Source organism: Lithobates pipiens, unplaced genomic scaffold (genome assembly GCF_037356315.1).
Source record: "Lithobates pipiens isolate NorthernLeopardFrog02 unplaced genomic scaffold, aLitPip1_a1.2 Scaffold_18, whole genome shotgun sequence".
Classification (NCBI taxonomy): Eukaryota; Metazoa; Chordata; class Amphibia; order Anura; family Ranidae; genus Lithobates; species Lithobates pipiens.
Genome location: NW_027507758.1, coordinates 319,569,807 through 319,586,009, shown reverse-complemented (window position 1 = coordinate 319,586,009; position 16,203 = coordinate 319,569,807). Strand labels below are relative to the sequence as shown.

Sequence of the window (16,203 nt, the reverse complement as noted above, 5' to 3'; positions counted from 1 at the left end):
TCAAACCTATAGTGAGTAGGCTAGCTAGACTAATTTTTTTGTTAGTCATCCTGGGCTTGATTGGTCGCCTATGTGCGACATTGAGGCATAGATATGGTCAGATCATTCCCCTCTTTTTCTCCAGATCACACTTCCATTTCCCTCTTAGGGAGTGGATAATAATTCTATACTTAGATAAAAGTGTTTTTCAAACGATGATTATGACCATTCGCAACTTCCTGCAGATCTCATCATTGACCCCACTTCGTTACCACTCCAATGGAAGGCACTAAAATCAGTGTTAAGAGGGGATTTTATCCAACATGGCTATAGTTCAAAGGAGGAACGGTCGGAGATGATAATATTTACTCTTACTCATTTACGAGATTTCGAAATTAAACATAAGAATACCCCAACAGAAATTTTGGTGACTAGATCAAGACTGTTGGAGCTATATAGTTCTTCTATGACCACCAGATGGTAAAACGCTACAAATTGGAGAACAATCCCTTGCACAGTTATTAAAATCGAGAACAAATCTGACATACGTTTCTAAAATACTGACTCCCAATGGTACGTTAGTCCATGATCCCGTTTCCATTCTCCAGGGGTTTTGAACTCATTATCATGGATTTATATAGTTTACAGGTTTTCTTTGTCCTCAAAATTAGATGCTAGGGAGGAAGCTATGGCAACATATGTTGCTGAACATCCTCGAACAGTCTTGGACGAAGAAAAAAGGGACGCTTTAGAGGCCCCCTTTATGGAGGAGGAGCTTCTTACTTCAATTCATAGTATTTCACCAGGGAAGAGTCCCGGTCCAGATGGTTTTACCTAAAAATTCTATAGACAATTTTGTGATGTTCTTGCTCCGTTTTTGCTTAAAGGTGTTCAATGCGGTATCGCAAGGGGAGTCATTTCCAACTCAGGTTCTTTAAACACATTTCTTTAAATACCAAAACCTGATAAAAATCACGCTTTATGTTAACATTTTCAGCCTCTTTAATTGGGGTGGATTTAAACATTTACTCTAAGATGATTAATAGACTTCAATTGGTGCTTCAGGGTTCTTATTCATCTTGACCAGGTGGGTTTAGTCACTGAACAGAAGGCATGGGCGTATACAATTAAAACAATGTTGCTAATGCAACACGCCCAGTTCTTTTCTATTCCCATGTGCCTCCTTTCAGTAGACACAGAGAAGGCTTTTGTTTTGACAGGGTCAGTTGTGCAGTCTTGTGACATACACTAGTCCAAATGAGACTGGGCCCTAGGATGATCTCTAGTATTTTGGCCTTGGACGCCTGCCCCTCTGCAAGGGCGAGGGTCAAGGGATCACTCTCTGCACGATTCCCTATTAATAATGGTTTGCATCAGTGTTGCCCTTAGCTTTATATATTAAAAATGGAGCATTTGACGGTTGCCATTAGGCGTAATCTTAACCACTTAAGGACCGCCGCATGGCAATGTACGTCAGTGCAATGGCACCGACAGGCACAAGCACGTACATGTACGTGCTCGCCTTCCAGCGGGTGGGGGGTCCGATCGGACCCCCTCCCGCTGGATGCAGCCGTCCGTTTCGCTGCAGGAGCGATCCGGGATGAGGGGATGGCCGTTGGTTTCTGGCCATCCCCTCTTGATCGCTCCTGGCGAATGAGAAGCTTCCCCCTGCTGTGTATAGTAAACACAAGCAGGGAGGAAGTGATGTCATTCTCCTCGGGCGGTCTTTTTAAACCGGACTACGAGGAGAACACTGAAAGTAAGTGCACCAAACACTATACTAACATGTAGGCACACAAACCCCCCCCCCCCGATCACCCCCCGATCCCCCCTCCCCCTCCCAGTCACAGTGTCACTGATTGCAGTGATCATTTATTTTCTGATCACTGCATTTAGTGTCAGGTGTGACAGTAAAAACTGTCAGAGCAGTAAGTGTTAGGTCCAGGGTAGCCCCCTACCCCCCCCCCATAAAGGTTTAACCCCCTGATTGCCCCCTAGAGTTAACCCTTTCATCCCTTTTGCCAGTGTCACTAAGCAATCGTTTTTCTGATCGCTGCATTAGTGTCACTGGTGCCGCTAAGTAGCTAGTTATTATTTTAGGTTCACCGCCAGGTTTTTATAGCGCTGGGTACCCCGATATACTACCCAATAATGGTTTTAACCCCCTGATTGCCCCTAGTTAACCCTTTCACCCTCTTTTGCCAGTGTCACTAAGCGATCGTTTTTCTGATCGCTGCATTAGTGTCACTAGGTAGCTAGTTATTTTTTTAGGTTCACCGCCAGGTTTTTATAGCGCTAGGTACCCCCATATACTACCCAATAATGGTTTTAACCCCCTGATTGCCCCTAGTTAACCCTTTCACCAGCGATCACCGTATAAGTATCACTGGTGACGCTGGTTAGCCAGTTAGTTATTTTGGTTCCCCGTCAGGTTTTTATATAGCGCCAGGGACCCCCATATACTACCTAATAAAAATTTGAACCCCCTGATTGGCCCTAGTTAACCCTTTCACCAGTGATCACCGTATAAGTGTTACGGGTGACTCTGGTTAGTTAGTTTGCTTTTTATAGCATCAGGGCACCCACCATTTATTACCCAATAAAGGTTTAACCCCCTGATCACCCGGTGGATGATATCAATTAGGTTTTAGGGTCAGGGTCTGCGTCGCCCCAGGCAGCGCTAGGTTAGTGCCAGTACCGCTAACACCCACGCGCAAAGCATAAACCTCCCATAGTGGTATAGAATCTGAAAAGATCAATATCTGATCAGATCTATACTAGCGTCCCCAGCAGTTTAGGGTTCCAAAAAAACGCATTGTTAGCGGGATCAGCCCAGATACCTGCTAGCACCTGCGTTTTGCCCCTCCGCCCAGCCCACCCAAGTGCAGTATCGATCGATCACTGTCACTTACAAAACACTAAACACATAATTGCAGCGTTCGCAGAGTCAGGCCTGATCCCTGCGATCGCTAAGTTTAAATCCGGAAGGCAGTGCTCGGTTTTCGGGGTCCCGTACGTGGCTAGGCTCCCAAAAAGTCCCCCACATGTGGTATCCCCGTACTCGGGAGAAGCAGCAGAATTTATTTTGGGGTGTAATTTCACTTATGCCCATAGCATGTGTTAGCAATATATCATTTAGTGATAACTTTGTGCAAAAAAAAATAAAATTTAATATTCCTGCAACTTGTGGCAAAATATAAAATATTTCATGGACTCAACATGCCTCTCAGTAAATAGCTTGGGGTGTCTACTTTCCAAAATGGGGTCATTTGGGGGAGTTTTGTGCTATTTTGGCATTTTATGGCCTTCGAAACTGTGATAGGTAGTGAGGAGTGAAATCAAAAATTTGCACCCTTAGAAATCCTCAAGGCAGTGATTGGTTTTCGGGGGGGCCGTACGCTGCTAGACTCCCAAAAAGTCCCACATATGTCGTATCCCCATACTCAGGAGAAGCAGCAGAATATATTTTGGGGTGCAATTCCACATATAACTATGGCATGTGTGAGCAATATATCATTTAGTGACAACTTTTTGTAAACTTTTTTTTTTTTGTGTCATTATTCAATCACTTGGGACAAAAAAACAAAAAAAAATATTAATTCAATGGGCTCAACATGCCCCTCAGCAATTTCCTTGGGGTGTCTACTTTCCAAAATGGGGTAATTTGGGGGGGGGGGGGGAGTTTGTACTGTCCTGCCATTTTAGCACCTCAAGAAATGAGATAGGCAGTCATAAATTAAAAGCTGTGTAAATTCCAGAAAATGTACTCTAGTTTGTAGACGCTATAACTTTTGCGCAAACCAATAAATATACGCTTATTGACATTTTTTTTTTTTACTAAAGACATGTGGCTGAATAAATTTTGCCCTAAATTTATGATTAAAATTGAGTTTATTCGATTTTTCTTATAACAAAAAGTAGAAAATATATTTTTTTCTTGAAATTTTCGGTCTTTTTCCATTTATAGTCGCAAAAAATAAAATAAAAAATCGCAGAGGCAATCAAATACCATCAAAAGAAAGCTCTATTTGTGGGAAAAAAAAGGACGCAAATTTAGTTTGGGTACAACATTGCATGACCACGCAATTTACAGTTAAAGCAGTGCAGTGCGAAATTGTAAAAAGACCTCTGGTCCTTAGGCTGACAATTGGTCCGGGGCTGAAGTGGTTAACATCCCTGTGATATTTGTAGGTCCACTTCAGGTCAAACTGTCTCTATTTGCAGATGACCTCCTGCTGTACATGACCCAACCCCACATATTCATACCTTCTCTTCTACAAGAATTTTAAGTTTGGTTTTGTGAGTAAATTCAAGGTCAATCTTTTTAAATTGGAAATTCTCAATGTTTAACTCTCGGCGACCACAATACAGACACGACTTTCAGAATCTGTTCAACTTCTTTAAAATATCTAGGGGTACATATCCCACAGGATCAAAAGTTCTACTTTCTTAACAATGAAGCGCTTTTATATAAAACCATTCTTGTTCTTCAAAACTATGACAGGAAACCCCTCTTGTGGAGAAAATCATTACACTGAAAATGGATGTCATTCCAAGCTTTGTATCTCTTTTCCAAACAGTTCTAGTATATATTCCAGCTGCTTTTTTTCATAATCTGCAGAGGGCCTTTACAGCCTTCACATATGGGAATCAGAATGTTCCCGATTGAATCGTAAAGTGCTTTCTCTACCTAGGAATAGAGGCGGCATGAATGCCATGTATCCATGGATGCAGCTTTGTACTATCAAGCATCCGTCCTAAAAAGGATCGTAGATTGGTTTCACTATTGCCAAGGCAAACCGTGGGTTCAGACTGATCATTAGCCTTGTGGGATCTACAAGCTCTCCCCTGGATTCCTAAGAGTAAGGACACTGGACCCTTTAATACCTGCTAAAACAGACACTGGGTTTATGGGAGACCTTGACAGAGCGTCTCCATATCGCCAGCTATATTCCCCTCTATTTGATTTGATTTGTCTTTTCTGATAGGGGTACACATTGTCGCACCCTAGGTCCTTGGACTAAATCAATACTTTGCCGTTTGGCTTCAATTCTTTCAGAAGACAGCTCCCTCCCTAATCTTTCGGTTTCCATTTCTGATGAATATGGACGAAAATTGTTTTTTGCAGCAACAAATTAATTCATTTCTTGCTTCAGTTGCTGATAAACAGAAGTTTATCTCAAATACTACTTTGAGGATCTACTACTTAGTGATTTCCCCAAAAAGAAAACAACTTCCAAAATCTATTCTATTTTCTCTTTTCCTTCTCATCCAAACCCTCCTGTCCACTGTTAAGTGGGAGAAGAAATTAAAAACTAATTAGTGAGGGAGATTTGGAGCAGGCATTTATACTGTCTCACAAGCTCTCTTTAGCAATCGATGGTGCAGGTGCCCAGATACTTTACATCGTCAATATTCTTCTGTATCTAGCTTGTGTTGGCAACCTAGCATGTGGGAACCAAGAAGGTACTATGCTTCATATATGGGCTGAGTGCACCATGATTAAGAGGTCCTGGGCCTCTGTTCTACAACTTTATTGTAAAGCGACGGGGACTTTTATTCCCAATACTCCTCAGATTACTTTACTGTCCATATTGTCAAGTTCTATTAGAAACAAACTGCGACATACTTTGCCACCTTTTGACAGCAGCTAGAGCAATAAGACACTGGAAATCTCCAGTAGTGCTTACTTTGCCTGAAAGGGTATTGGAAATTGATTCAATCATGTATCTGGAATATTTACTGGCAGTGGAACATGATAGCTTAGATAAACACGATGCAACCTGGGCTACATATCGCAGTGTTTCTCAACTCCAGTCCTCAAGGCGCCCCGACAGGTCATGTTTTCAGAATTTCCATTATTTTGCATAGGGGAATTGATCAGTTGCACGGCCTTAGTAATTACCAGAGCTGAGGGAAATCCTGAAAACATGACCTGTTGGGGCGCCTTGAGGACTGGAGTTGAGAAACACTGACATATCGAACCACATAGGAGTTTAGATCCATTTTTGTCTCTTGAAGGGGTTTTCATGACGAGGCGGACAGCACATATGGTGTTTTTTGTTTGTTTTGTTTTAGGTTTGTCATAGGTTATCATAGGGTGCTTAGGTACCCATGTTTTTAAAAGCATATACTTATGTGTAATTTGTTGTAAAGTATTTATTTAGAGATTATGTGGCCGTCCTATGTATGTTAGAGTATGGTAATATTTTTTAAATCCCTATAGGTTATTATAATACTTCTGTTTTGTATTGAGTCAAATTCTCTTGACCTTCTTTAAAAAAAATAACCTGATTAAAAAACGAAACAAAAAACAACACGTGTTCTATTCCATCTCCACTCTATCCAAAACTAAAAAGAAATAGCCTTTAGTGACACTTTAATAATACTTGTTAAATTAAAACACTAAACTACTATATTAGTTTCCGATTTGTAATAGGGGATTATATATAATTCATCCCAAAGGTGTTCTATTGGGTTCAGGTCAGGACTCTATGCAAGCCAGTCAAGTTCCTCCACCCCAAACTCACTCATCCATGTCTTAGGGACCTTGTTTGTACACTGGTGCGCAGTCATATTGGAAGAGAAAGGGGCCATCCCCAAACTGTTTGCACAAAGTCGGGAGCATGAAATTGTCCAAAATGTCTTGATATGCTGACCCCTTAAGAGTTCCCTTCACTGGAACCAAGGGGCCAAGCCCAACCTCTAAAAAACAACCCCACACCAGAATACCCCCTCCACCAAATGATTTGGACCAGTGCACAAAGCAAATTCCATAAAGTCATAGATGAGCGAGTTTGGGGTGGAGGAACTTGACTGGCCTGCACATATTCCTGATCTCAACCCGATAGAACACCTTTGGAATTAATTAGAGTAGAGACTGCGAGTCAGGCCTTCTTGTCCACATGCACATTGAAGTTGATATAGCTGCAAAGGGTGGGTCAACTCAATATTGTACCCCCATGGACTACGACTGGGATGCCATTAAAGTTCATGTGTGTGTGTAAAGGCAGGAGTCCCAATACTTTCGGTAATATAGTGTGTGTGTACATTACTTTATTTTTCACTACTGTATTATTGACAGTTAGGCCAACTTCATACAGGTGGCAAGGGGGCAGTATAACAGGTGGTTGATCCAAATTTTAGTGCCCTCGGCAGCCTATCTACAAATTTACATGGAAGCAGCTCAGGTTCATTCACATTGCCACAGCCACAATTCTGTACTTCATCGTTCAGCAAATTTGCCTTGGCACGTCAGATATGGCAGGCATTCTGCTGGTCAATCACCCAATTAAAGTCAATGGGATTGTGCCACAATGTGCCAAACTTGGTTGTGGCACAGTCCCATTGAATTTTCAGAGGCAGTAGTTCCAGAATGGCAGTTTGCTGCTTCCTGAAATTCCCGTTTTCCTTTTTTTTGGAACGGCGATCTTACGTTTAAAATGCTGCTATTTTAAACACAAGATCGCCGTTCCGGAAAAAAAAAAAGGAAAAAAAACAGGAATTTCAGGAAGCAGCAAACTGCCACTCTGGAACTGCTGCCTCTGAAATTTGACCCTTCATAGATCACTTTGAAAGAGGCCTTACAGACATTTCCTTCTCTCCTAGAAAGCTGCTGTAAGTAAGAGGGAAGAAGATACAATGCAGCAGGGAAAATACGAACAAACTTTCTCTGTGATCGATTTCCTGTAACGACTTGAGGGTCACAGTAGAAGCCACAGTCTCAGTGGTAGACACCCAAAGTGTTGGCAAAAGTGGCATCCAGAGCCCCTCAAGAGATTGATATTTCACCACACAACCCACAAGAAAGGGGTGTATAAGGGTTCATGTTAATGGGCATTGTTCTCCTGGTTTTGGAAAGCACCTCAAATCACAGGCCATCCCAAAAGGGAGAGGTTAAAAACAAACACAGACCTGCATTTGCTTTCAAATGAAAGCTTCAGCGTTTGACTAGAACGCCTATCGACACGAACCCTAAAGCCCCATACACACTATCAGTTTTTCTTCAGATTTTTTCCTTCAGATTTACCAAAACCATATAATATGAGGTCAAATCTTAGGAGTTTCAATGTGTATACAATCAGGCAGGCCCTTGCACTACATGGTTTTCGTAAACCTGAAGGAAGAAATCAGCAGAAAATCTGATAGTGTATATGGGGCATTAGGCCTCTTTCACACGAACGATCCGTTCAGGTCCGCCTGTTGGTTTTTGTAGGCGGACCTGAACGGATGCTTCATAGACCTCTATGGAGTGTCGGATGTTAGTGGCGACACGTCAGCTGACATCCGAACCGATCCGAAAAAGTGTGACGGAGGAAAAACCTACTTTTCCATCCGTTTGTGGATCGGGTGATGACGGACTCTGCGGTCCGTCGTTATCCGATCTCGCATAGGGGAGAGCGGCGATCTGACAGATCTGTCCCTGCGCAGTGTGCAGAGGCGGACCTGTCATCTTCCTGCTCAGGGGAGATTGACGGAGCGATCCCCACTGAGCAAGTGGATGTTCACGGGGAGGATCATCACTGATCCGCCCCGTGTGAAAGAGGCCCAAAGCTTCATCTTTTACAGGGGACTGTTGCTATAAAACAGTAATTTTATATTTGACAACATGGTAACTTTAAAGGCCGAGGAGCTTATACAAATGGACTTTTTAAACCCACCCAGTAATAGTAACAATTTTGAGATTTATATGCATTTAACGCTAATGCAAGAAGTTTTTCATACCTTCTATCCATTCTCTAATAAGACAAAAAAAAAACACACACACACACACAACAGTATCTCAATGCACTCTGGATTAAGAATAATTCTAAAGCCATTATTAACAGTTAAAGTGGAAGTAAACCCCTTTTTTTGGCCATGTTCCCCCACAGGTAAGCCTATAATAAGGCTTACCTGTGGGTACAGTGAATATCTCCTAAACGTGCACGGTTTAGGAGATATTCACACTGCATTCAGCCGGGGACATCACCAGCACATGTACTCTGAAGGGACAGCTTGCCCGTGCTGTCCCTTCAGAGCTCCGTGCCGCAGTCCATGACATCATAACATTGCAGCCAAATTAGATGGCTGGAGGGCGCAAACACGGAAGGAAGACCGGTGCAGATGAAAGCTCCTTCAGTGGTGACAGTGCGCCACTGGAAGACTTCGTTCCAAGGGAAGAATTTCATAATGTGCTAGTAGACGATGTCTACTAGCCCATTATACCATTGTCTTACAGGGTTAAAAAAAAAAAAATAATAATAATAATGCAGTTTACGATCGCTTTAACTCTAAAATTCTGGATTTACAGTAAAGGTTTTTAAACCATCGCCCATAAACAGTTTTGAATATTGTAGGAATTACTGCACAGGCTCTCTTGTGTCATAGGGAAACCCTGCCGTCTTGTCACCAGCTTGCAAGCCAAGCGTGGTCTGTGCATAGTATGAGTAGCATACAGGTATAAAAATAACATGGGTTCTCCTGTATTTTATATTTCTTTAGTTACTTTCTGGTTTCTATGGCCTAGGGTAAACGATGTTCTACATCCCAGGAGTCTTCAGGAGGAAAGGAGGGGTTCTCAGCTAAGCAAACCCCCTTGCCTGCATGCCTAATATAAGGGAAGATGGATTCCAGGGAGCAAATGCTACATGAATTGTCTGCCCTTACTCAAGATGGCCAAGGCCACAAATGCAAGGGGGTGTTTTTCAAAGCAATTTCTCAGCAAAATAAAGCATGGAGATATGGTGGATGGGGGAGTTTGCTTTGCATTTTAAAAATGAATAGCTTTTCTGAGTTGTGGTGCTCAGATCTGCTTTAGGACACTACTCTCTAACTACTTTTTTTTCACACATTCTAACTGGCAAGTTTTGAGACTATTTCTCCACATGACAAGTTTGCCAGGTAGTAGTTTCTTGCATAGGCCAGTGCTGGATTTACCACCTTTAACTTTACATAAAAAAAGAGGACAGCTCTCCTTATTTATTTTTTTTCTCCTGGAATTGCTGATTGTTTGCCTTCTTGCATACCTACTCTTCAGCAATGCCCGGAGCCGATCGTCGGATGCTCTATCGAATAGTGCATCCCCGTCGGATAATGCCTCCGATTGATACCTTTTTCAGGTATAACTAACTGTATAACTGTAAATGTAAAACATTACAAATAAGTGTCTATACTATTTAATATCCAGTAAAGCGAAATTAAACCCTAAAATCCTTTACAGCCAAGGAAGCTGCTTGGTTTGATCTGCAACTGCCACGGTGCTGCCCATTATGAGAGAGTTACCTTAAAACAAAGCCCTCAAGAGCCGACAGGGCTTCCATCCTCTTCCTCCCGCAGGCTCCAGCCATCTTTTGCCAAGCCGCAATGATGTCACGTCCGCAATATCATTCTACTCACATGATAAAAATAGTTAAACGCTTTAGGCCACTTTCACACTGTTGCGGGCGTAGGCAGTAAAGCGGCGCTATTTTTAGCACCGCTTTACCAATGCTATTTGGCCGCTAGCGCGGTGGTTTCAACCCCCGCTAGCGGCCGAAAGGGTTAAAACCGCTTGCAAATTGCAGCATTGCTTTTCCGGTGCTGCCCCATTGTTTTCAATGGGCAGGGGTGCTTTAGGAGTGGTGTATACACTGCTCCATCAGCATTGCAAAGATGCGGCTTGCAGGACTTTACCGTCTGGCAAGCGCATCGACACAGTGTAAAAGCCTTCGGGCTTTCACACTGAAGAGACAGGAGAGTCTCTTTACAGGCTCTATTTTTAGAGCTGTAGCGCCTTCAAATCGCCTCAGTGTGAAAGTAGCCTTAAGAATACAATCCCGGGTTACACAGCAAAGTCTCCAATCAATAAAAGTTGTAGATCCAAAAGAGACGTGGTGACGTTGTGTCCATTAGCTCCCCTCGTCGCGTTTCGTCATAAGTGGCGTCATCAACCTATCATCACTTATGTGGAAACGCAAGACTTTTCTATGTAACTTTGCTATGTAACCCAGGATTGTTTTCTTAAATCACTTATTTTTATCATACGAGTAGATTTTGTACTATTTAGTACAACAAAAGTTTTAGCTAGACTTACATTATGTGGATTCCTCTATTTTGATTTTATGTGGATACTCGGGTAAAATATAGTTACTACTGATTCTACCACACCCTGGAGAGTGAGCTACATTTTGGAATTCCAGCCAAGTACTGTGAGCCGGAATATGGCTTGAGGGGATCGTAAGTAACAGGCTGATTTGACTCTGTTATGGGGGGTCATTCCATTCTGGCATGAACCCATCCTTTACAGTTGGTTATGGCTCACGTGGTGGTCACTAAAGTGGATTGAGCACCGTTTCTTTGTCAAGTGTCACAGCGATCGCCTGAAGATTCATTTGGATTGCGTTTACAATTTTTTTCATTTTTTTCCCTTTATGTGGACTCTGTATTGAGATTACCCATTAGTACATTTAAGTGGTGTTTGCACATTGTCATTTTAGCGTGACAATCTACATGATACATTAGAAGGAAGGCTTCCTGAGAACTGAGAGAAGTAAAGACGGTTCCTAGGGTCAAATGTACAGGACATTTCAGGAATATATCTTAGATAGTGCTAAACATCTGATAAGTGGGTGAGATTCTAGGGATAGGGAGATAGATACACACACACACACACAACGCTGCTCTATATACTTTTAGCAATCTCATGGAGAGCTCCTTATCAGCCCTATTCTGTACTCAATTCAAGACCACCAGGATTGCACACCAATCTGTGTTGGCAAATGAGGCCCCAAGCTATACTTTCCAAGTTTTTAGGTAAATGCATTTGGTAACTCTCCTTACTTTTGAGCAGAACGTTCACACCTTTCTCTTTCTGTGGGGTGGGGGGGGAGGCATAGCCCATCTTGTTTGATCATCCTGGAGAATGATCAGGGAAACCTCTGTTTTCAATGAAAAATTTTCAAGCAGTTTAGACTCAGTTTTTGCTGTCTAGCAGGAAAGTGTGCTGGGGTACTTTTAGTATTGTATGGTTTGTGAACTGCCCTCTCATAATGCAACTTAGGCTTCATGTACACTTGGCCGTCATTTACCGTGGCCCTGAAAAAGGGTTTTTCCTGCAGTCGATGGTCAAAATGTTCCTATCCTGAATGTGATTCTTCTACGTTCAGGAGAGGGAGGTTGAACCTCACTTAACCGCAGCAGCTTCTAAACTCTTGAAAAAAAACCTGTGTGTACATGGACACATAGGCTTCTATGGAGTTGCATTTAGGAGCTTTGGCAAAACACATCTCAAAATGTCTAATATGAGCCTTAATTGTGTTAGATATAAAGTAGTCTGTGTGGTAGCCTTTTTCATAATATATTTTATATAAGGCCCTTGGGATTAAACACCACAACTATAGAAACAATTAGAAAAATAATACCTGAAGCACTGTGTCAGTATTTTGTTCTGTTTCGGGTGGTTTTGGTATAGTGCCACTTCCTTCTGCTTGAGAAATTCCAGGAGGATTTACCTGTAGATGATCATGAAGGAGATACAAAATATTGATAAATGTATTACCACAAGTCAAAGGTCTTTTATATTTTGAACGAGTCAAAGTACAGGCAGTCCCCGGGTTACAAACAAGATGGGGTCTGTAGGTTTGTTCTTAGGTTGAATTTGTATGAAAGTTGGAACAGGTACATTTAAGTGTAAAGCAAATTTATGTTTTTTTGAATAGCATAGGGAAGGGTTAACACTCCTGTAACATTTGTCTGTGCCCCTGTTAAGAAGATGTCACCTCACTTTCTGTCTATCTGGATTTTGAAAAATTTGGGTTATTAGGGAAACAAGGATTGGTGATAAAGCTTCAGTGGAGACCCCTTTTTCCCATAATAACTCTTACAGGAGTGAATTTCCCTTCCTAGGGATAGATTTCCTCTCACTTCCTGTTGTCTCCCTCTGTTTGCAAGTACGAGTCATTTGTAAGTCAGATGTTTATTACCTGGGGACTGCCTGTACTCAAAAAATAGGAAGTACCAAACATAAACCATTAAAAGAGAAGTATGAATTTACTTTTTTTTTTTTTCATACTTACCTAGGTGGATGCTACATCTGTCCCCCGGCACCTCTGCACTGAAAAAATCGAGCAATTGAACATCACCGATCGCTCGGTTTTCAGAGCTCCTTGAGCAGAGAGCCGTAGATGGTCAATCACTGCTCTCTGCTCGTCTCCCTCTGCACGTATTGGAGCTCTGAGCTGTGGAGGGGGTGGAGCGGCGTCTCAGGCTCTCAATGGCTCACCGAGAGGATGAGATGGGTGTCAGTCCAGACTCCCATTGTCGGGATGACGCAGTACCTGGACGGATACCTGTGATGTCAGCAGAGAGTGGACTTCAGTCTGCTCTCTGCTGAAAACAAGTCACAGGAGTTCAAAACAAATTGCACTCCTGTGATCCTTAGGAGAAGCCCAGCCAAACAAGCTTTGGCTGGACTTCTCCTTTGAATAAGGGTAAGACCACCTAATTCTGTCATTTCCTGTGTGCAGAGAACGACTTGGAGTTATACAGGTTTAAATCAACAAAGAAATATATATTCCAATAATAAGACCCAACTATAGTAGTAAGGTCTTGGTCAACCAAGGACATACACAAGCCTTCAAAGCCTGTGCAACAACACAACACAGCAACATAAAAAGCAACACAAAAGCACAATTAAGGATTTTATTGAGACATCTATTTGACTCTGATATTACATACAGTCATGAGCATATTCTGCATAGAAGAGCCATTAAAAGACAACTATTTATGAAGTCTATATTGCACTCACAGCCCCGAAACCAGGCACTGCAACAATACCCTACTCGAACTGGGTGCCCAGTGCCACTGATTAAGTAAACTCCTCCTGATGCATCCCCAGCAGAGATGTTCCCTAACTACTACCCGAAGGGAACCACATCAGCCTAGGCCAGTTCACCGAGGTGGTAAAGTCCTATTATTGGACTTCCTCAGACGAAAAAGAGTGGGCCCAGAATACTTCTTGCCCCAAAATAGGAAGAGACCTGGGGGGGGGGGGGGGGGGGGGGGCTTGGGAATCCTTATCCGAGCCCCCTTCTACCAGGTTCCAATCGATGTGTCTCCTCTGGGTGGAGGAAACACAATGGCTGACCAGTTTAGAAGAGGGGCTTCATTTTAAATGGTTTTTGATGATGTGGTTCCTGCTCCTGTTGGAAGAGGCAACTCTATCTCATGTGTTGTTCTGGAAGACAATTTGGGGCAAATAAACAAAAAAAAAAAAAAAAAAACACACAAAAATTGCATTTTATGTTTATATTTTAACAATTATGCGTTTCATTTGCAGTGGTGAAGATTTAAAAAAAAAAAACTTGCTGTGGCATAGCATATATTTTGGACACTGGCACTGCCCCGCCTGATACATTGGAGCACTTGCATTCCTTACCTTTAAACCCCAGAAGAAGCAGTAAAGTAATACATGTACACCAAGAGAGATAAACAAGCCTAGCTCATGTACCGTAAAACTGATCTGTCTTGCAAGTTCTCTGGCTTCTGTGTCATCTTGGCTGGATTCTGAACTTAGTGGGAGTAAAGCAGCCTTCATGCTTGTTCCGCACGCGTCACAAAAGTACTCCTGAGACCTGTAAATAATACAATGGTCTGTTACAGTGAATGGCCTGTCATGCAATTGCAGTGTGACTGAGTCCAGTCAGGGGACTTCTGAAGTAGCACCTGTGTAGCTCCTAGTAGGCCACACAGCAGATATCGCTAAAAGAGTGGAGAGAAAGGTAGAATAGCCTGTAAAAGGATGCCAATACTAAATGTTTTATTATCCTTCAAAATCTTCTCATGCAATATATAGCGTTTGACTGGAGGGAATTACTTTATTCTCAAAGAACTTCAGAGATCTCCTTTAAATCTTCTGGGTTACAAATAGTTAAATCTCAGGCGGTGTATGCCATTTACGTCCCTATACTTCGGGTGCTACGTCACCAGACTTGCAGCTATCCTACACACAAGCTGCACTGTCTACCCTTCCTCTTTCTTGTCCATTCACAGAACGCTTTGTATTTTGCAAATCAGTTCTGTGATTGGACAAGCGTTCTGTGATTGGCTAAGGAGAGAGGATGCGGTGAACAAACAGGACAGCTGCTGTGTAGGAGAGTCGCAAGTCTCCTGTCAGAGTGCTTGAAGATTAGCAAAGACTATAGTACTATTGGTCCTACACGTACGTGTACATTTTGAATAACTGGCAGCGATCTGGAAGGTGGCATACACCACTTGAGATTCAGCTTTTTGTAAGTCAGCAGATTTTTTTACGTTTTTTTCCTGGAGTGCTCCTTGAACAAAACTGGGAGGTTGAGATAAAACTGCTGAAAGATGAGAACAAGTCCATATTTCTCACACTAATGGGCTTTATACAAAACACAGCAGGAACTTACTTTTTAGCAAGTGCTTTTCTTTCTTCAGGTGTGTAATCCAGAGAACCTATGGCACCTTCCCCTTTGGTGGGCATGAACCCAATTATAGCCAACAATGCAGTTCGTACTGAAAAGTTTAAAATAAACATGGTTAGTGTGAGTTTCTTAGTAATTCTAATTAAGCAGTACAGAAAAAAAATAAAAAATCCTTCTGTGTCCTGACTCCAAGGCAAACAAGAACCTGAAGTACAAACTGTTGAGTAATGATCCCAGCAGGGAACACTTAGAACTCAAAAAAATTCCTTGCTACTGCTGATAGAGGAAATCAACTTGTAATATCTCCTACACTTAGGCCGCGTACACACGCGGGGACTGTTCGCTCAACTTTGTCCGTCAAACAGTTTCAGCAAACAGTCCGCTCAAAATTAGCATGGACGGACTTGCCCACACACGACGAACGAACAGTTTGCTGAAACCGTGCGCGATGACGTGAACGGCACGTACGACGGGACGGAAAATACGACGTCCTATACACTGCATTACAACTTTCGGCGTGTAAATCCTTTCTGAGCATGCGCGGAACTTAGTTTGACGAACAAGCCTACACACGAGGGGACTGTTCGCTGAAACCAAGTTTCAGCGGACAGTTTTTCGGAATTTCCGAAAAACTTTGTTCAGCAGACTGTTCGCTGAAACTGTCCGCTGAAAGCCCACACACGGGCGGACTGTCCGCCGAAACACTGTTCAGCGGACAAAGTTGGGCGAACAGTCCCCGCGTGTGTACGCGGCCTTAGAGACAGAGACGGGTAAGCGCCAAAATGAGAGAGATGAGAAAAAAAAACAAAAAAAAAAA

At 42.5% G+C, this 16,203-nt stretch overlaps 1 protein-coding gene across 1 annotated transcript in view; it reads right to left on the bottom strand.

The window, feature by feature from the left end:
• Positions 1-16,203, bottom strand: part of UBE2J1 (ubiquitin conjugating enzyme E2 J1) — a 42,561-nt gene that overhangs the window by 8,277 nt on the left and 18,081 nt on the right. The window contains exons 5-7 of the mRNA XM_077487261.1: positions 15,372-15,477; positions 14,447-14,570; positions 12,360-12,449 (exon numbers count right to left, since the gene is read on the bottom strand). Of these exons, the coding sequence (XP_077343387.1) occupies positions 12,360-12,449; positions 14,447-14,570; positions 15,372-15,477 (320 nt within the window). The remainder of the gene's footprint in view (positions 1-12,359; positions 12,450-14,446; positions 14,571-15,371; positions 15,478-16,203) is intronic.